The following is a 17,969-nucleotide window of genomic DNA, read 5'->3' on the forward strand; positions in this document are numbered from 1 at the left end:
AAAAAATAATGAAGCAATATTAAGGTATTTTTTTCAAGGCAGCAAACTTTTCCACATTTGTTTGTATTTCTGACATTGATTGTCATTTTAAAAAAAAAAGTAAGGGATGTTGATGTTGTAACATGCATCAATTATTCAACATATATGAATTCTAATAATATAAATTATTCAACATTTATTTGTATTTCTGATATTTGCAACTATAAATGGTCTAATTGATGGTGACGTTTTACTTTAATTTTGAAATACTCTACAATCTATCATATTTTTTAAATTAATTTTTTTTAAAAAAAAAACCCATTGCATAAATAAAAAAGCTACATGATTCTTGAAATGTTTATGTGATATTAATGACCAAATTTGCGATATAATAAATAAAATATATTTAAAATTTTGTTTTATCTAATAGTGAAACAAAAATTAGGGTTTTATTTTCATTTTTATGCTGAATTTTGTTTAACTCATGGTACAGAGTAAGGATTTATTTTTTATAATTAATTTTACCTTCAAAGACAACATACTAATTTTTGAGTTAACTCACTATTTTAATTTTCAATTAATGATTATCTTAATTACAATATTAATGTGAAATTATTATTATTTAAAAGTTGTAACTCATTTTCATAAATTCCTTTCAATGTGATAATAATTTCTCCTAATTAAATTGTGAGCCTTTCATGTCACTCTTGTGTATTATATAAATCCTCCCAACCCATTTTCATTTTTCTTAAAAAATGAGTGGAGAGACAAGCCATAAACCCTATATTTTATCACCACCAAATTTACTAAGTACTATTCCAATTCATTTTATTTTGTCAATTTGTCACCGCCAATTTATTTTCTTTCATACTAGTATCTCTCATTCTTTTTATTAAATTAGAGTAGTGACATAAAGATTGAAAGACACTAAAAATAATCGTATTTTATGTGGATGCATTGGGTATTGTGTATTTGTGTATATTTAAGAATTTCTTTATCAAATATAATTCTTAAGCTATGTCATGAAGTTGATGATAGAAGATGATCAATATAATAGTTTCCTATATATAAAGCTGAGATCGAGGTAAGTGGGCTTATATATTTGTTTTAAAATAATGATGTTTCTGTTTTTGAAAACTTGATCGCACACTACTCGTTTTCATGTCTTTTGATTCCATATATGTTAGTTATGCATGATTCCGCTATTACTCAATGAAATATTGAAAATGCACTGTTATGACTCAAATTAAAAGTGGCAAGGAAATTTCTGAAACATGATAAGATAAGATAAGACCCTGATGCAGTGGGTTATAATGACCGTTCATTTGCCCTCACCACTTAGAGGAGTAACATACAGGGAACTGATCAGTAAACTATGAATAAAGAGATGAATAAAAGTGCCTTGTTTTGATATGTTTTGATGCCTTGTTTCGAGCTCTCTTTGTCTGATGTCTTGATTCATGTTGCGATATATTCTGCGACAATTCACTTTTGAACTCATATTATATGTATGTTTCGATATTCTGGTATATGGTTGGCCCCCACATGCTAAGTGTTTCCACAAACACTCACTCCCTTATTTCTCTCCTCAGATAAGAATAAAAAGGAACTTGAAGAGGAAGAGCATACATAATCTTGGGCTGATTAAAAAGGAGACATTTAGAAGTGCTACTATTATTTGATTTTTGTTGTCTCTATGATGATAAGTTTTAGCTTCCGCTGATATATTTGGTTATGTTTTGTACTTTGGGATGTAATAACAAATTTTGTCCTGAAATAATATACTGGTTTTTGGTTAATTCTATACTATGAGGCTTGTTGTTTTTGAATTTTATTTGAAAACAACGCCGATGTCGCGCTCCTAGGTTCGGGGCGTGACAGTTTCTTAGTGTAAAATAGACCGAGCAAGAGATGACTAAAAACATTAGTACAATTTATTTGGAAAAAAAAAGGAAGTTCTTTATTTGATTTGTATCCATATTGGAGTTACATGGAAGTCCATCGGGGCCAGTCAATTTCATTTGAATATAAACAATTTAATATCGCGTTAATAAATATAAGAAAAACAAGCATCTCCACCGACCTTTAACTGTGAATGCGACTTCTATCCACTAAATTGATTAGAAAATAGGAAAAAGATGGGCAATAGAAACTTCCATAAGAAATATCGTAATAATTAACCAAATGGCAAAGATAGTAATATAGAAATCGAGTACTTGGAAAATTGGTGATTGAATTTTGTATATTATGATTCTTCTACGTTCTATCCTCATTTGCTGTAAAATTTATTATCCGAAACTACTGTATAGTTAAATTATTTAACTTTTGGATCTCATTATATTGGAATTAAAGATGATTTTATGTACGTGGTTAGACATAATACGTTGACTAATCATCTTTGAATTAATCTGAATCACACAGGGACGGAGCCACCCCAAAGGCTGGGGTGGGCTCTAGCCCAGGCTTGATTTTTGGGCTTATTTAAAAATATGGATGAAGTTTTTTTTAAAAAAAATTTTAGCCCACAAATTTAAAAAATAAAATAACATTGAGTATATTACAAATTTAAGCCCACATTTTAGCCCAAATTTTAGCCCATATTTTAGTCCACAAATTTTTAGCTCAAGATCGAAACTTTGTCTGGCTACGTCACTGGAAGCACACACATTAAAGAGAAAGACATTTTCATCTAGATCGTCTGAATAATTATTACTGTCGGTGCACATACGTAAATTCAATTGATTTGGTTCTTTAGAATTATTTTATTCCTCAAAATAAAAATCTGAGCCGTCAAAATGGACTAGTCTCGTCCTGCTTCGCTCATCTAATAGACGGATTGTGTTGACAATTTTATGATCCATCCAAATGGCAAGCTGACTGTTTTATCTGTCAAATGGTGGGTTGTGGCGGATTGCAAATCGACTTGTTTAATATAACTAAAAAATTGTTGGGCTCGTCGGGTTGGTCTGCATGCCCCGTCAAATGTAGGGTTGGGTTGACAATTTCCGCCTCACAAAATGGCTGGTCGTGGGTCGACCCGTTACGTCAGTACAGTTTGAATAAAAATATTCTAGCATCTTCGAATTTGATAGTGAAAAAAACATTGAAAAACAACCTCTGAAATAGAACTTGAGAAAAAAATGACAAACATGTACTTAAAATTTGTGGAGGCCGAGGTGCAAAAATGGATGAGAAGAATAGTACGTAGTTTTTTTTTATGAAAATTAATGTAAAAATGTTATTTTTCAATGATTTATTATCATAGTTTTTGAGTTTTGTTAATGTGTTTATTCATATTGATTCACACGCATAAAAAATAAAAAGAGAACACCAAAAAAAAAAAAATTTGTCACGCAAATTTGAAGTATGTAACAACATACACACATTTCATAAAACTAGAACCGTAAATAGAATAGTAGCTAGCATGTACAAGAATGAACTACATAAATTAATGAAGAAAAGGGTGGTCAAATATGGCCAAAATAAACCAAGAAATTGGATCATTACATCAAAAGTCAGACGATAAGTTCTACAATATCGTGATCAAATCTCAGGTTTGTGTGGATTTTTCTTTTTTTTTTTAAAAAAAAATTGAATTAAATTTCAGAATCTGATGTAGGAGGACTGGACATCATAACCTTGAACTCTTCAAAATCAAGTGCCCCATCCAAATTTTGATCATAGACATGAATCATTTCCTTGCAATCTTGGCCAAGTTTCTTGTCCCACAGACCTAATCTCGAAAGCACACTTTGCAACTCCTCACTCGAAATGAATCCATCGTCATTCAAATCGAAGACTTTAAAAGCCTTTAAAAGATCATCGCTAAGATCCTTGTCATGGTCAATATGATCATTGGAAGAACTCTCTTTACTTTCTGCCATTTTGGTCTTCACTATTGCCTCATAAAAGAACAAGAAATCCATGTAACCGAGACTCGTGTCACCAACGAGCTTTTCGAGCTCTTCCAACTTCGTGTGGATGCCGATGTTTTCAAGAAGATGGAGCAACTCATGTATATTTACTTGGCCATGGTTGTTCTTGTCCAGCTTCTTGAAAATTCTGTGGAGATCTTCTATGGTAATAGCAGACATTTGCCTTTTATCTTATTATCAGGAGAAAAAGAAGAAGAGGGGGAATATAGTATGAAAATGTGATTTTACTGTGGTTTTTGTTGAGTTCATCTATGCATAGAAGGGGTATTTAAATGGTTGTATCCGCGTGTTTTAACGGTCAAATGATGTGTTTTTAAATAATACGATATTGCTTGGAAAATGAATGAATACAGGGGAGGATTCCACGTTTCTTCCATTTTTTGAAAAAAAGAAGATTCTATGGCTTGTGTTTTTAGTCTTTTCTCTTTTTCATATTTTATTTTTGGTTTCCATTCTATTTTCATGTCTTTTTCATTTTCTAGATCATTCGTCTCATCGCATATGTAACGCTTGTGCTTCGACCCTTGAGTACGTATTAAATCAAATTAATAATATACGTAGAGGTACTGTGATAGCTTTTTTGAAAAAAAATTATTGTAGAAGATAATTTTTTTAGGAAAGAAAAAAAATCTTATGCCATTTATAGGAATTAAAATATTGAAATATTTCAGTGATATTTTTTAGTATTTTTTTCAACGAAGACAAAACAATCGAAGGGTACTTATGGTATGTAATAAATTGAAAATTGTAATAATAAGTACACTAATTTTTGGGGTCGTAGTTTTAGACGAGAACTTTCTTATATCCTTCTAATTATATTTTAGGTTCCTTTGAGAATTACAGTAATTATTACATAAGTAAACAAAGAAAATGGAAAAATTAGTTTGTCCATTCGATCGGGGTTCTTAATTAGTTTACAATGAATTTGCCATCTAATTTTCATTTCACACATCTTCCACGATATGAACATGAAAGGTACCGATATAAATCATAATACTTTTGTGTACATACATTTAATTCTCCATTATTATAATTCAATTTACATCACACAAAATTATTTGTTAAACCATCAAAATCTACAGGAAACTTTAGTCAAATCTCAACTTGCACTTGGATTATGATTTATTCAATTTTATTTTGGCATGTTTACAAACAGAATTAATTAGTTATGGCTGAATTATAATTTAAATTTATTTTGTTTATATATTTTATAACTCAATATATCTAAAACAAGCATAACTAGCCAAGCTATAACAAAGGCCACCATTAATTAATAAAAAAAATAATGGTCAATCAGGGATGTAGGGTCATACGTTCGATTTCTCCTACTGGGTCGTCAAAAGTATTGTTGGAAAGATAAATTCAAAGTAAAAATATTGAGGGAGACATGAATGGTGCAAAACCAACCGTAAAATTTGGATTAAAAAGAAATTAGATAATACGATCGAAAGTTCAAGTTGTCCAGACCTTTCCACTCTATTTTTTAGGCGGTTAGATTCAGGCCCACTCTTGAGTCATTCGCATAGTGAAGTAGGAAACCAAACTACGCACTAAAAATTGGTGTTCATTTCTCCACGTACCAAGAACAAAGGACACCACTAAATAAAGTCAACTTTGTTGGAAAACATCGATTCTGATTTCATATATGTTTTCAAAACATGATAATATTGATTGTATTACGGTTCTCTTCGACTGATTTTCTGTTTTATTTATATTTTTAAATATTTTATCGCCTTTATATAAATAATATAAATGAAAGAAACAATTACCTGATTAAGAAAATAAACGAGCAAGACCTACAAACTCAAATGAATTCACCAAATGGCTGAAAAATATGCCAAGTCTGTAGCTAACTCACCTTAAAAAAATATGTAATCGATATCGAAAGGGAATACTGAACGAGTCCCCGATACTCGGTCAACAATATCGACTCAGTCTCATTTATTATTGATGATGAAATTAGTAAATAATAAAATCAATACTATAAACAAATTCATCAATCAGAGATTTCTCACTACCTATGTGAGTTGAATTTTTATTATTCTACAAAAGAATCCATTTCTCATGGTAGATTCATGGGCTGTCTCGCGTATTTGATCGTTGTGACGTAAATAAAAAAAAATGAACCAACCTTTATTGAGAAATTCAACCTTATGGCTTTAGCAAGATATGTTCAGGCTCGTCTTATGGCTTCTGCAGTTGCTCGACTTTGTTTATTCGGAAACCCCGGATTCTCACTTCTTCTGGTGCTGAAGTATCCTTAAAATCAACATCTTCAAAGATCCATCCCTTGTTTTGTACAGAACCCCCCACTTTAACCTGTCAAATTAATGCACAAAAGTATATAAATGAAAAAACATCTTTCAGTTTATAATCCGTTCATAATGCAACCAAAATCCCGCATTAAAAATACATGGGAAATGTTATGAGTTTATAAGATGAAATATATTTCCATTTGTACGAGACATTTTGGCTAAAGTTCACAAGCAAATCCACGTGGACTTAGGTCCAAAGTGGACAATATCATCCAATTGTGGATATAGGTAAATATCATTGCTATAACATAATCAATTATAATCTGCCCGGCAGAACTGGTGTCCGTTGTTCCTAGTTAATTTTCTTAAAAGCAGAAGCTCTTGAATGAGACCAATGGCTTGTTTATTATTTTGGAACACAACTAATGAATGTGTTTTGATACTATCAAACCAGGTCGCTGGGATCATTATGTGAAGATAAGATCTTATGAAGTCACGTGTTCAAAGGGTGAACCAGATCACAAAATGGCATCGCAAGGTTCATCAATTAGATTACCTCTGCACCATCATCGGTCCCATTTATAACAAGAGCTCCATCTAAGGCAAGATCTTCAAGATAGACGCTTTTGCCATTGATGACAATGGTAGATTTTGCTGTAATGGAGCAATTTCCCCCGAATTTACTTCTGATGTCTGAAAAAGTGAGCCCCCATTTGGGTTGCCACACGATACGAGGCCATACTTCCACTTCCTGCCCATTGAATACGTGATGAACTGGGTCGTCTACCTTAACATCAGCCTGTGATAATGCAAAAAGGAAATGATTTAGGTTATGTAAAATAGTAAGGAATTTGTGGTATTGGGGTTTATGAATCCACTTGAGTATTCCATGTCCTCATTTATCATCTCTACGTTCATTTCACATGAAACAGATGTTTTGTTTCTCTTTACAAGTATCGAAAATGATTCCCCATGCTTTTCAATATAGAACAAGATTGGTGCCCAATTTCTTCTCGATACAAGTTCAATCAATTTTATTAACACGTTAAAGTCGCACATAAATGCTTTATAGAAACTTTCAAGTTTCAACTTGTTAGAGTTTTAAACAAAGCAAATACCTTTCTCAAAATTAAGCTGTTCGCTTTATAAATGGCCATTTCCCCAGAAGTAGCGCTATGATATGGATTGCCTTTAGGAACCTTCAAAATAAGAAGGCAGGTAACTATGAGATCCAGAATGTATTAGAAACATTATATGCATGAAATGCGAAACGAGACATTACACAACCCCTGGCACATAAACAATGGTAGGACGAAAACAGCATACATTGCGATAAATCATTAATAAAAGCTTATATGTTAATCCACAAGCACTGCAATAGTCGTTTTTTCCAAATAAGAAATAGCCTTCGGACCTCACTTGCCTCAAGGTACCCATTCATCAACCCTTAATTTAATTCGAAGGTTTTTTTCTTTCAACAACTAATTATGTTTTTCCAAGCATAAATCAAAATTCAATGATAGTATTTACTTCATGCATTCTATAAAAATGATATCCATACCTTAGCTGCATCTTCAGGATTGTTCTTCACAGGTGCATAAGCCAACCAAGTATCCATCACCTGAGTGGTTACCCAAACGTTTTTTCCGTAACTACAAAAATATATTCAAAATATTTAAAAAATTGAGCCACAGCTTCTGCTTACGGTAAATCCAACTCCAGCAGAAGGAGGAAGAGTTTTAGGATAATCTTGCATCATGCATTCAAGTCTAGTAGATGACTTGAATGCGGTTTTGGTGGAATCTTTGTATCTGCATACAGAGAGAACTTACTAAATTTTAGCAAGCAATCGAAGTAAATAGCAAAGGAAAAACTAAACCCACGGAATTGAATTCTCGTGACTTATGATCTAGAAAGAGTGGTCATATGAGATTCCAGATAGCTAAGCCTCAATTCCAGATAGCACATGAATTTTATACAGAAATGCAGAGACAATGATAGAGAATTTACTTGGGGTTAACAAACTCCTTTATCGCACCTCCTGTTTTTGAAAGTTCATCCAAATAAGGAGCAATTTCAATAATCAGCTGCACAAAAAAACTAGAATGGTCACTTCTAAAATATCTGACATCATATGCAAACAGTTCAGTCAACAGTCAAATTGTAAATTCATTGCATGCTATCTGCTAGAAGATGTAATACATGATGTCAAAAAAAAAAAAAAAACTTTACATGGATCAGCATTTGCTGCAATAGTCTGTAGACATCACCAAAAGGGAAAATTCAAAACAAATGCATAATGACTTTGTGTAAAAGTATGTACTTGGTTTATGTTTCCAGGAAAAGGAGAAAAGCCTGTTTCATTATTGACATCACCATCTGGATACCCTGTAGCTCTCAGCAAAGGGTCAAGTTGATTGTATTCCACATTGATCACCATTGTCCTCCCTGACCAAAACATCTGCCCAGTGACAAACTAAATACAATAGCACTAACAGATCCTTAAAAAATTTAAGAAGAGCTAATACAAATCAAAACTGCTGCTGACTACCAAAAAAATTGTGGCAATCAATTTAGAAGAATATTCCAGCAATCAGAAAGTGAGACATTTTAGCAACTTCAAGACTAAGTCTGAAAAGGAGAAATTCTGTAAAGGTTCGTTACTTTATGGTGGATAGGCTTATTGTCAATAAAACATACCATCTTCATGAGTAAGCTTGGTAATTCCTCCAATAGCTTCCTTAGCTTTCCGTGGAACCGCAAGAGAATTTACATGGTAACCTTTGGTGGCGCTGACACCCAATGAAGCTGCAATTCCCTATACAAAGCATAAAAAAGGGTGATAAAATGCAATCCTGCAGAACATATATTAAATATTAGAATCCCATATGATTGAGTTTTAACAAAACCTTAAATAGAAGACCATTAGTATCTTGGAAGAACACAACCCATTTTCGACCGGCATCAAGCCTGAATGTAGAGCAGAGTATAAATCATAACACCATAATACACTAGCAGAAAGAGAAAAAGCTTCAAATAGCATGATAACTTTCAGGTTTTGAAGTACCACAAAAACCAGTTATTTTAAACAAATTAATGGCGTGAAGGCCATGAGATCCAGACATGAAACTTACCATTCGTTAAGGATGCCACTGGAATAAAGAAGTGAATGAACATCACCATGACCGTGAGGTTTTGTCTGCAGAAAAGTGGGAACAAAAAATATAAAAGCAGATAAAGTTTCTGACCACGCCAATAAGACTGTGGATCACATCAACCACTTCGTATCAAAGAGTTCATATCTCCTATTGACAACCAAAGCTACCTGAATTCTAAACTTATTTTGTTGATCCATGGCCAGCTTGGCATCATTATCATCTAAACAAGCAACCTTTTCCTGTAAAAATACAAAGACCATGTTGTAGTCAAATTAGTACCATTGAAGTAACTCCAGAAGTCGGTGATAGGTTGAATACCTGCTTTAGCAGTCTTATTTGAGTGGATTTCATCCCAAAATAAGCATTTGATTCTAATAGCTTTAGTGTATGCATATGAGTGTCATCTGATGTCATTATGACCAAAGGAATCTCTGCTGGTCCTCCACCTACATTTGTGGAGAGAGGAAAAACAAGAAATATGACCAAATCAATTGATTTTTTCTAAATAATAACTGTTTATCATCGAACTCAAGGCAAAATAAAACATTGTTCTGATCCTCCCATTGACATGATAGTACTGAAGTCTCTGATTCACCCAATTTCTGTGATACGATTGTATTACATCTCAACCAACTTCTGTAGATATGAAATACAGAAAACATAACCTATAAACTATTGAAGAAGTTGAGATCATGAAAAGAAGTACATAGAGTGACACTGATGCGTGAGGGAAAAATTGCAGGGTTAATAAAAGATGCAATTCGAGCACCAAAGATGCTTTACAAGTAATATTATATGCCTTAAAAGAAGTTCATTGACAACTTAAGTTGTCGCAATAAAAATCTCAGTAAACAAACCTGGGGATAGCCTACAGCTAGTTTCTTGCAAGGCTAGAATAGATTCAATGTAGTGCTGTAAGAAACATGTTCCAGTAGTTGATTCTAGAGGCAGAGCCACCTGCAAAGTGGAAGGACAGTGGTCAAAGAACTGTAGTTGATTCTTTTACTGCAATAAGACATTAGATAGGTTTCAACAAGGCCATATAAATTATTACACCACATAGTCTACATTCTAACAGGTCCTCGTGACCAGTTACTAATTTATTAGTTTTTTTTTCTTGACCAGTTGAATATCACAAAGTTACAATGCGTCATCAATTAAATGAACCAATTACAAAATAAATAGTCACAGATTACTTTTACAGTGAAAAATATCCTTACTCGTGCAAGAGACGGTGTTTTACCTTTATACCATTGTAGCCTAATCGTTCTCCAAGGCCCCCAGCAACAAGAACAAAGGCAGCCTTCCTTGCCTCATGGACACCAACATCTTCATATTGGATGAAACTATCATCACCGAAAGTCAAAACTTCTCCAGATGGAACCTGTTAAAAATGATGCAGAATTCCACTTGATATGATTCTGTAGGTCCAGTTAAATAAATGAGTAAATCTTATACCAATACGTTAAAGGGAAACCAGCATAAAAAATGGCACCAAATACACCTTGCAGAATAATCTGTGTAGTAGGTTATGTCACCAAAAGGATGCGGAGTAAATTAATAGCAGGAAAGCTTTCTCCAAAAGTCTAGAAGCTCGTTTCAAAAAAGATATTTTAAGTCAATAAAAACAAGGAGAGAGACAATTAAAAATCCTAATGTCAGAAACAAATAAATGGTCATCCAAGGCATTAGATAAACTTCTTAGAAAATTAGAAGCTCATTGAGACAACTTACAGAAGGTGTAAATCCATCGAATGGGTTCTTCCCAGCTTTTGAATCTGCCAAAAGTTCCCTGGCAGTTTTGATGTATGATGGTAGGCCTCCAGGATAACTTGCATCAAGTCGAGCAATCTTGAAAAAGTAAAAAAATAATTAAAGAACACATGCCAAAAAGTGTATTCACATTATTCAAAGTGGAAATCAGTTTCATCTAAAAAAATAAATTGCCAGGAAAACATAAGAATAAGCATTTCGTTTCTCGCAGAGAGAATGAAACAAAAGCCGCATTTGTCAAACTGGGTTGCTATGCCCCAAGCCACTAACCGAGTTACTGGATTTATCTGCACAAAAATTTTGCCCTTGGTAATCAAGAATCCATTATCCTAGACCGTTCTGGTGCTATCGATAACATTATTACTGAAAATATCTGACATTTCATTCTCATCTTCATATTATATATTTCGTGAATGAAATGAAGGACGAAAACATAAACAAAATCCATCAAAATAAATAAATAACACAAAAATTAAAATCGAAACTTTACATCAAAACTCATGTTCTAATTCATCTTGCCATACACAGGTCCCATTTTTCCAATGGATCTGAGGTGATACCAAAGATCTTGCATTTGATCTAAATTCCAGTTTTTGTCCTCTAATATTTAAGATTGATGATAGCGCATTCTCATGAAGAAACGTAATCAATTCTCAAAATCTTTATCAGCATTGAGGTTTCACTAGAATTAAAAACCAAAATGCAACCGAAACATAGATGCAACTGCACAGATGCTCACGAGTGAATTGTGATGTTGGGATCTTGGGTAGAGTCGCAACTAGGATAGCTTCCTCAACCCGAAGGAACCTCGCGCAATTAATTAATTAATTTTTTTTAAAAAAAGCGGAAAATCACCTGATCAAAAAAGGCAAGCTTCTCCTCATCACTGATCCCAGGCTCTGGCCAGTGTTCAAACAAATGGCTCTGATTCAATCCCAGTAGCGTCTTCGCCAACCCCACCTATCCACACGCACATTCAAAACGCTCCCAATCATAATTCTTATACAATTCAATCGTATTTACTAATCCACGTATATGATTAACATTTCAGCAGTTAATAATTAAGAAACATAAGAACCTGCGGAGGAGAGAGGAGAGAACTATTCTTCCATAGATTAGGTGCAGCGGACGCCCAGTCATCGATGTTGAGTCTGTAAAGACTACCGGCAGCTGATTCGACGGCGGAGGATTCCATGACGTCGACGTGATTTGGCGCGGATATAAATATAAGAAGATTCGTCAAATTGATTTATATAAATTATGAAAAATAATATATTTATATAAATAATATTTTTTCATAAATTAGGTGAAAAATAAAAATTCTAGCTCCATCTTTGCTGATATGATATCGAAAATACTTACATCTTTATGATATCGAAAATGCTTGCATCTTTTCCGGCGAAATGTGACCAAAAACCAATGTTGACTAGTTAAAGTACCAAAACCGAGAGGACTATTTTTGCTTATATCAGTACCAAAAACGTTATTATGATTTTTGCTTACAAGAGACCTACTCATTTTGCAGATATCTGTGTAAACTTTGTTTGGTTTCTTTTATTGATTGTGATTTAGTATTGTCGAAGGCTAAGAAGAAGGAAGATTTCGAAGTTTTTGCCATGATGTGTTGGGCTTCTAGTATGAAATTTGTAAGTTCGTACAAAGATTTTTCACAACCTGATAGTTACGAATTCGATTGTTCTTGCTCTTTGTCGGAAGCATTTCGCAAGGCTACTGTTAGGTGTCATAAGACAATAACAAGAAGTTTGATGAGAACAGAACAGTTGTGGAAGGCTCCATTATTTAATCAGTTGAGATTGAATATCGATGTGAGATACAATGTTTCCAAGAACAAATTCATTGTTGCAGTTGTGGGACGTGTGTTGGGAGCTAAGACATGCATGATAAGATATTCGAGTTTGGTGAAAGATATAAAATTAGAATTTATTCGTTTTGATATGAATTTTTGTTTGCGATGTGGGTTTATCAATATTTAAATTTTTTTATATTTTTTTAGGCAGTTCAAGTAGTAACTCAATCAAATGATTATATATGATACAAATAATTAAATATTTAGGCTTTCATGGCTTTTTTTTTTTTTTTTTGGGAAAGCTTACATGCATCTATTATGTACACGTTTAGCTAAAAAAATACCTAATCATGATACATATTTCCCAAAAAGATATATTTTATTATTAACCAACCAAGAGGTTGTTTGGTGAGTTTTTAATGAGGTGGGGTCCACGCGGAATTTAAAAATCAGAAAATGAAATCCCACATCGGGAGATTTTCTGTTTTAGCTTAAGAATTCTGGTTATAAATAGAGCTCAACTCCTTCAGTTATTGTATCCCAAAATCAAAAGCTTTTCTGCTTTGATAAAAAAAGAAAGTGCATAGAAAAAAGAGTGTATTTTTTTCTTGAGTGCGGGAATTCTCTTGTGTGAGTTAGAGAAATTATTTTCTCGGTATACTCTGGGGTTTGGGAGTGTGAGATATTTAGTGTATTGTTGTATACACTTGTTGTAATATTTCTTCCGGTTATAAAAGTTGCAGTGCTCCGTGGACGTAGCCTATTTTGGGTGAACCACGTAAATCGTTGTGTTCTTGTTGATTGATTATTTTATTCCGCAATTTGGGTACTATATTATCTTCGTGGTCGGCATCGCTTCGGGGTAATTTCCCAACAACTGGTATCAGAGCCTTGTTGTGAAAATTCTTAAAAATTCTGAGTATGCTCTGTGGTTGCAGCCTTGTCTGATCTTCCACATCAGAAAAGATTTTTTAGATTTTTTGCTAAGGCTAGAGAAGTGATGGCCGGAGATGATGGATCGGGACCGGGAATCAACAAGTTCGACGGAACAGATTTTTCGTCCTGGCGGTTACAGATAAGAGATTATCTGTACAGTAAGAAGCTGCATCAACCTCTATCAGGAAAGAAACCAGAAAAGATGGAGGATGATGATTGGGAGCTCCTTGACCGACAGGTGTTAGGTGTGATACGACTGACCCTAACGAAGAACGTGGCGCATAACGTGGCGGAGGCCAAAACCACGGAGGAAATGATGACCATTCTGTCAGACATGTACGAGAAGCCATCAGCAAACAATAAAGTACATCTCATGAAGAAGTTATTCAACTTGAAGATGGGAGAAGGTGCTTCGGTGGCAAAGCACATAAATGAATTCAACACGATTGTCTCTCAGGTGACATCGGTGGACATCAAATTTGATGATGAAATTCGGGCACTTATTCTTCTGGCGTCTTTACCAGACATTTGGGAACCGATGCGGGCAGCGGTTAGCAACTCTGTTGGAAAAGGAAAACTACAACTCAATGATGTTAGAGATCAAATCCTTGCTGAAGAAGTTCGCAGGAAAGACTCGGGTGAAGCAACATCATCGAGATCTGCTCTAAATCTTGATAACAGAGGAAGAGGCAGAAATGGTGAAAGGAGTTCAAACCGATGGCGTGGTAGATCCAAATCAAGAAATGGAAAAGACAAAAACATCCTTGAAAAGAATATGAAGTGCTGGAGCTGTGGTGAGAATGGTCACCTGAAAAAGAACTGCAGATCAACGAAGAATAATGCCAATGCTGTCACTGAGGAAGTACATGATGCTCTGCTATTATCCATGGAAAGCCCTGTTGATTCTTGGGTTATGGACTCGGGAGCTTCGTTTCATACCACTGGTGATCGCGATGTATTTGATAATTACATCGCTGGCGATTACGGAAAAGTTTTCCTGGCCGATGGAAAACCCTTGGAAATTGTTGGTATGGGTGATGTACGGATGAAGATGTCAAATGGATCTGTCTGGAAAATCAACAAAGTCAGGCATGTACCAAAATTGACACGCAATCTGATCTCAGTGGAACAGCTCGATGATGAAGGCCACAATGTGACCTTCGGTGATGGTTCCTGGAAAGTGAACAAAGGAGCCATGATCGTTGCTCGAGGAAAGAAAACTGGAACACTGTATATGACTTCCAGTTGCAGAGACACATTAGCAGCTGTGGATGCTGGAGCCAATTCAAGTCTATGGCATTATAGACTTGGACATATGAGTGAGAAGGGAATGAAGATGTTGGTGTCAAAAGGAAAGCTACCAGAATTAAAGACTGTTGAACACCAACTATGTGAAAGCTGTATCTTTGGAAAGCAGAAGAAGGTGAGCTTTTCAAAAGGTGGTAGAGAACCGAAAGCAGCAAAGTTGGAGCTGGTTCATATTGATGTATGGGGACCATCTCCTGTGACATCCCTTGGAGGCTCGAGATACTATGTCACATTCATTGACGATTCAAGTAGAAAAGTTTGGGTTTATTTTCTGAAAAATAAATCTGATGTTTACGAGACCTTTAAAAGGTGGAAAGCCATGGTGGAAAATGAGACCAACTTGAAGGTGAAGTGCTTACGATCTGATAATGGTGGAGAATATGAAGATGATGAGTTCAAGAAATATTGTGCACAGAACGGGATCAAGATGGAGAAAACCATTCCTGGTACACCTCAACAGAATGGTGTAGCTGAAAGGATGAACAGGACCTTGAATGAACGCGCAAGGAGCATGAGATTGCATTCTGGATTGCCAAAATCATTCTGGGCTGATGCTGTTAACACTGCAGCATATCTGATCAACAGAGGACCTTCGATACCGCTTGACTGCAGAATACCCGAAGAGGTATGGAGCGGCAAAGAAATAAATCTTTCTTTCTTGAAAGTGTTTGGATGTCTATCTTATGTTCATATTGATTCAGCAAGCAGAACAAAACTTGATCCGAAATCAAAGAAGTGCTTCTTTATTGGTTATGGAGATAATGAGTTTGGTTATCGTTTCTGGGATGACCAAAATCGGAATATCATTCGGAGCAGGGATGTAATATTTAATGAGAAACTTCTGTACAAGGACAAGTCAGACATTGGAGCTGGAGATGAATGTCCTAAAGTCAAGAAGACTGATGAAGTGCCATTGACATATATTCCTGTGAATGAATCGAAAACCAGTAACCAGGAAGATGAAGAAGAAACTGCACAAGATGATGACCCACAAACTCCGGTGATTGAACTCAGGAGATCTTTGAGAATCATTAGACCACCTGAGAGGTACTCCCCTGCACTTCACTATATTTTGCTGACAGACAAAGGTGAACCGGAGACCTATGAAGAGGCAATGCAAAATGATGATTCAACCAAGTGGGAGTTGGCCATGGAAGATGAGATGGATTCACTGTCATCCAATCAGACGTGGGAGTTGACAGAACTTCCGCAAGGCAAAAAGGCGTTACATAACAAGTGGGTGTACCGGTTAAAAGAAGAGCATGATGGTAGCAAGCGGTACAAGGCAAGACTTGTTGTAAAAGGCTTCCAACAACGGGAAGGAATTGATTACACCGAAATTTTTTCTCCGGTGGTTAAATTAACCACTATCAGGACAGTACTTGGACTAGTGGCGAAGGAAGACTTACATTTGGAGCAGTTGGATGTAAAGACTGCGTTTCTTCACGGTGACCTAGATGAAGAAATTTATATGAAGCAGCCACAGGGCTTTGAAGTACGGGGAAAAGAGATAATAGTGTGCAGACTTCAGAAGAGCTTGTACGGTCTCAAACAAGCTCCAAGAGAGTGGTACAAGAAGTTTGATGGATTCATGAGTGAAAATGGTTTCCTAAGGTGTCAAGCTGATCACTGCTGTTATGTGAAAAGGTTTGACGGTTCTTATATCATACTACTTCTATATGTAGATGATATGCTGATAGCTGGAGCTTGTCTGGAAGAAATTGATAAACTGAAAAAAGATTTATCAAAGGAATTTGCCATGAAGGATTTGGGTGCTGCAAAACAAATCCTTGGAATGAGGATCTTAAGAGACCGGGTGAATGGATTCTTGAAGTTGTCTTAAGAAGAGTACGTGAAAAAGGTGGTTAGCAGATTTAACATGGATGATGCTAAACATGTGAGTACTCCTTTGGCTAGTCATTTCAAACTAACCAAAGCACAATCACCATCGACGGAGCAGGAGCAGGCTTATATGAATAAAGTTCCTTATGCTTCTGCTGTCGGAAGCCTCATGTATGCAATGGTGTGTACAAGACCAGACATAGCACATGCAGTGGGAGTCGTGAGCAGGTTTATGAGTAATCCAGGAAAGCAACACTGGGAAGCAGTTAAGTGGATTCTCAGGTATTTGAAAGGTACTACTAGTTGTTCTTTATACTTCAGGAGGTCAAAATTGGGCTTACAGGGTTTTGTCAATGCCGATATGGGTGGTGACCTGGATGACAGGAAAAGTACTACTGGATATGTGTTCACATTAGGTGGTACAGTTGTAAGCTGGGTGTCTAAGCTGCAAAAGATTGTTGCACTTTCGACTACTGAGGCTGAGTATGTTGCAGTTACAGAAGCTAGCAAGGAGATGATATGGTTGAGATCTTTTCTGGAAGAATTGGGTCAGAAGCTTGAAGATAGCACGTTACACTGTGACAGTCAGAGTGCTATTCACTTAGCAAAAAATCATGTTTATCATGCTAGGACAAAGCATATACAGGTTAGGTACCATTTCATCAGATCGGTGCTGGAAGATGGAATCTTGATGCTGGAAAAGATTCCTGGAAGTAAGAATCCAGCCGATATGCTCACAAAGACAGTAACCATTGACAAACTGAAGTTGTGTTCAACTTCAGTCGGACTGCAAGTATAAATGGAGATATATGAGCTGCTGCAATGATTGTGTGAAGACATGATTGAAATCAAGTCTTCAAGTGGGAGAATTGTTAGGTGAGTTTTTAATGTGGTGGGGCCCACGCGGAATTTAAAAATCAGAAAATGAAATCCCACATCGGGAGATTTTCTGTTTTGGCTTAAGAATTCTGGTTAT

The 17,969-nt window shown here is 35.3% G+C and overlaps 2 protein-coding genes across 4 annotated transcripts; both read right to left on the reverse strand.

Annotated features, from left to right (window-relative positions):
* Positions 1 to 3,572: 3,572 nt before the first annotated feature.
* LOC142525581 (putative calcium-binding protein CML44) lies at positions 3,573 to 4,172 on the reverse strand. The gene has a single exon (XM_075629893.1). The coding sequence runs from the start codon at positions 4,071 to 4,073 to the stop codon at positions 3,576 to 3,578; it is 498 nt and encodes a 165-aa protein (XP_075486008.1). The 5' UTR covers positions 4,074 to 4,172; the 3' UTR covers positions 3,573 to 3,575.
* A 1,574-nt stretch (positions 4,173 to 5,746) lies between these two features.
* On the reverse strand, positions 5,747 to 12,302 carry LOC142525317 (UDP-sugar pyrophosphorylase-like). 3 transcript variants are annotated; one of them, XM_075629576.1, is made up of 18 exons: positions 12,179 to 12,302; positions 11,956 to 12,060; positions 11,062 to 11,178; positions 10,571 to 10,711; positions 10,185 to 10,284; positions 9,646 to 9,773; positions 9,495 to 9,566; positions 9,304 to 9,368; positions 9,079 to 9,139; positions 8,870 to 8,987; positions 8,493 to 8,617; positions 8,180 to 8,256; positions 7,875 to 7,980; positions 7,731 to 7,790; positions 7,288 to 7,368; positions 6,726 to 6,968; positions 6,065 to 6,233; positions 5,747 to 5,975 (listed from the first exon to the last, which is right to left on the reverse strand). In XM_075629576.1, exons 1-17 carry the CDS (start codon positions 12,293 to 12,295, stop codon positions 6,099 to 6,101), a joined length of 1,851 nt encoding a protein of 616 aa, XP_075485691.1. In that variant the 5' UTR covers positions 12,296 to 12,302; the 3' UTR covers positions 5,747 to 5,975; positions 6,065 to 6,098. The 3 variants fall into 3 exon arrangements, with proteins under 3 accessions (XP_075485691.1, XP_075485692.1, XP_075485690.1); XM_075629577.1 differs by having other exon boundaries at positions 5,751 to 6,233; positions 10,200 to 10,284; XM_075629575.1 differs by having other exon boundaries at positions 5,752 to 6,233.
* Between the last annotated feature and the right edge of the window lie 5,667 nt (positions 12,303 to 17,969).

The sequence above is a fragment of the Primulina tabacum genome, chromosome 14 (genome assembly GCF_025594145.1).
Source record: "Primulina tabacum isolate GXHZ01 chromosome 14, ASM2559414v2, whole genome shotgun sequence".
Lineage (NCBI taxonomy): Eukaryota > Viridiplantae > Streptophyta > Magnoliopsida > Lamiales > Gesneriaceae > Primulina > Primulina tabacum.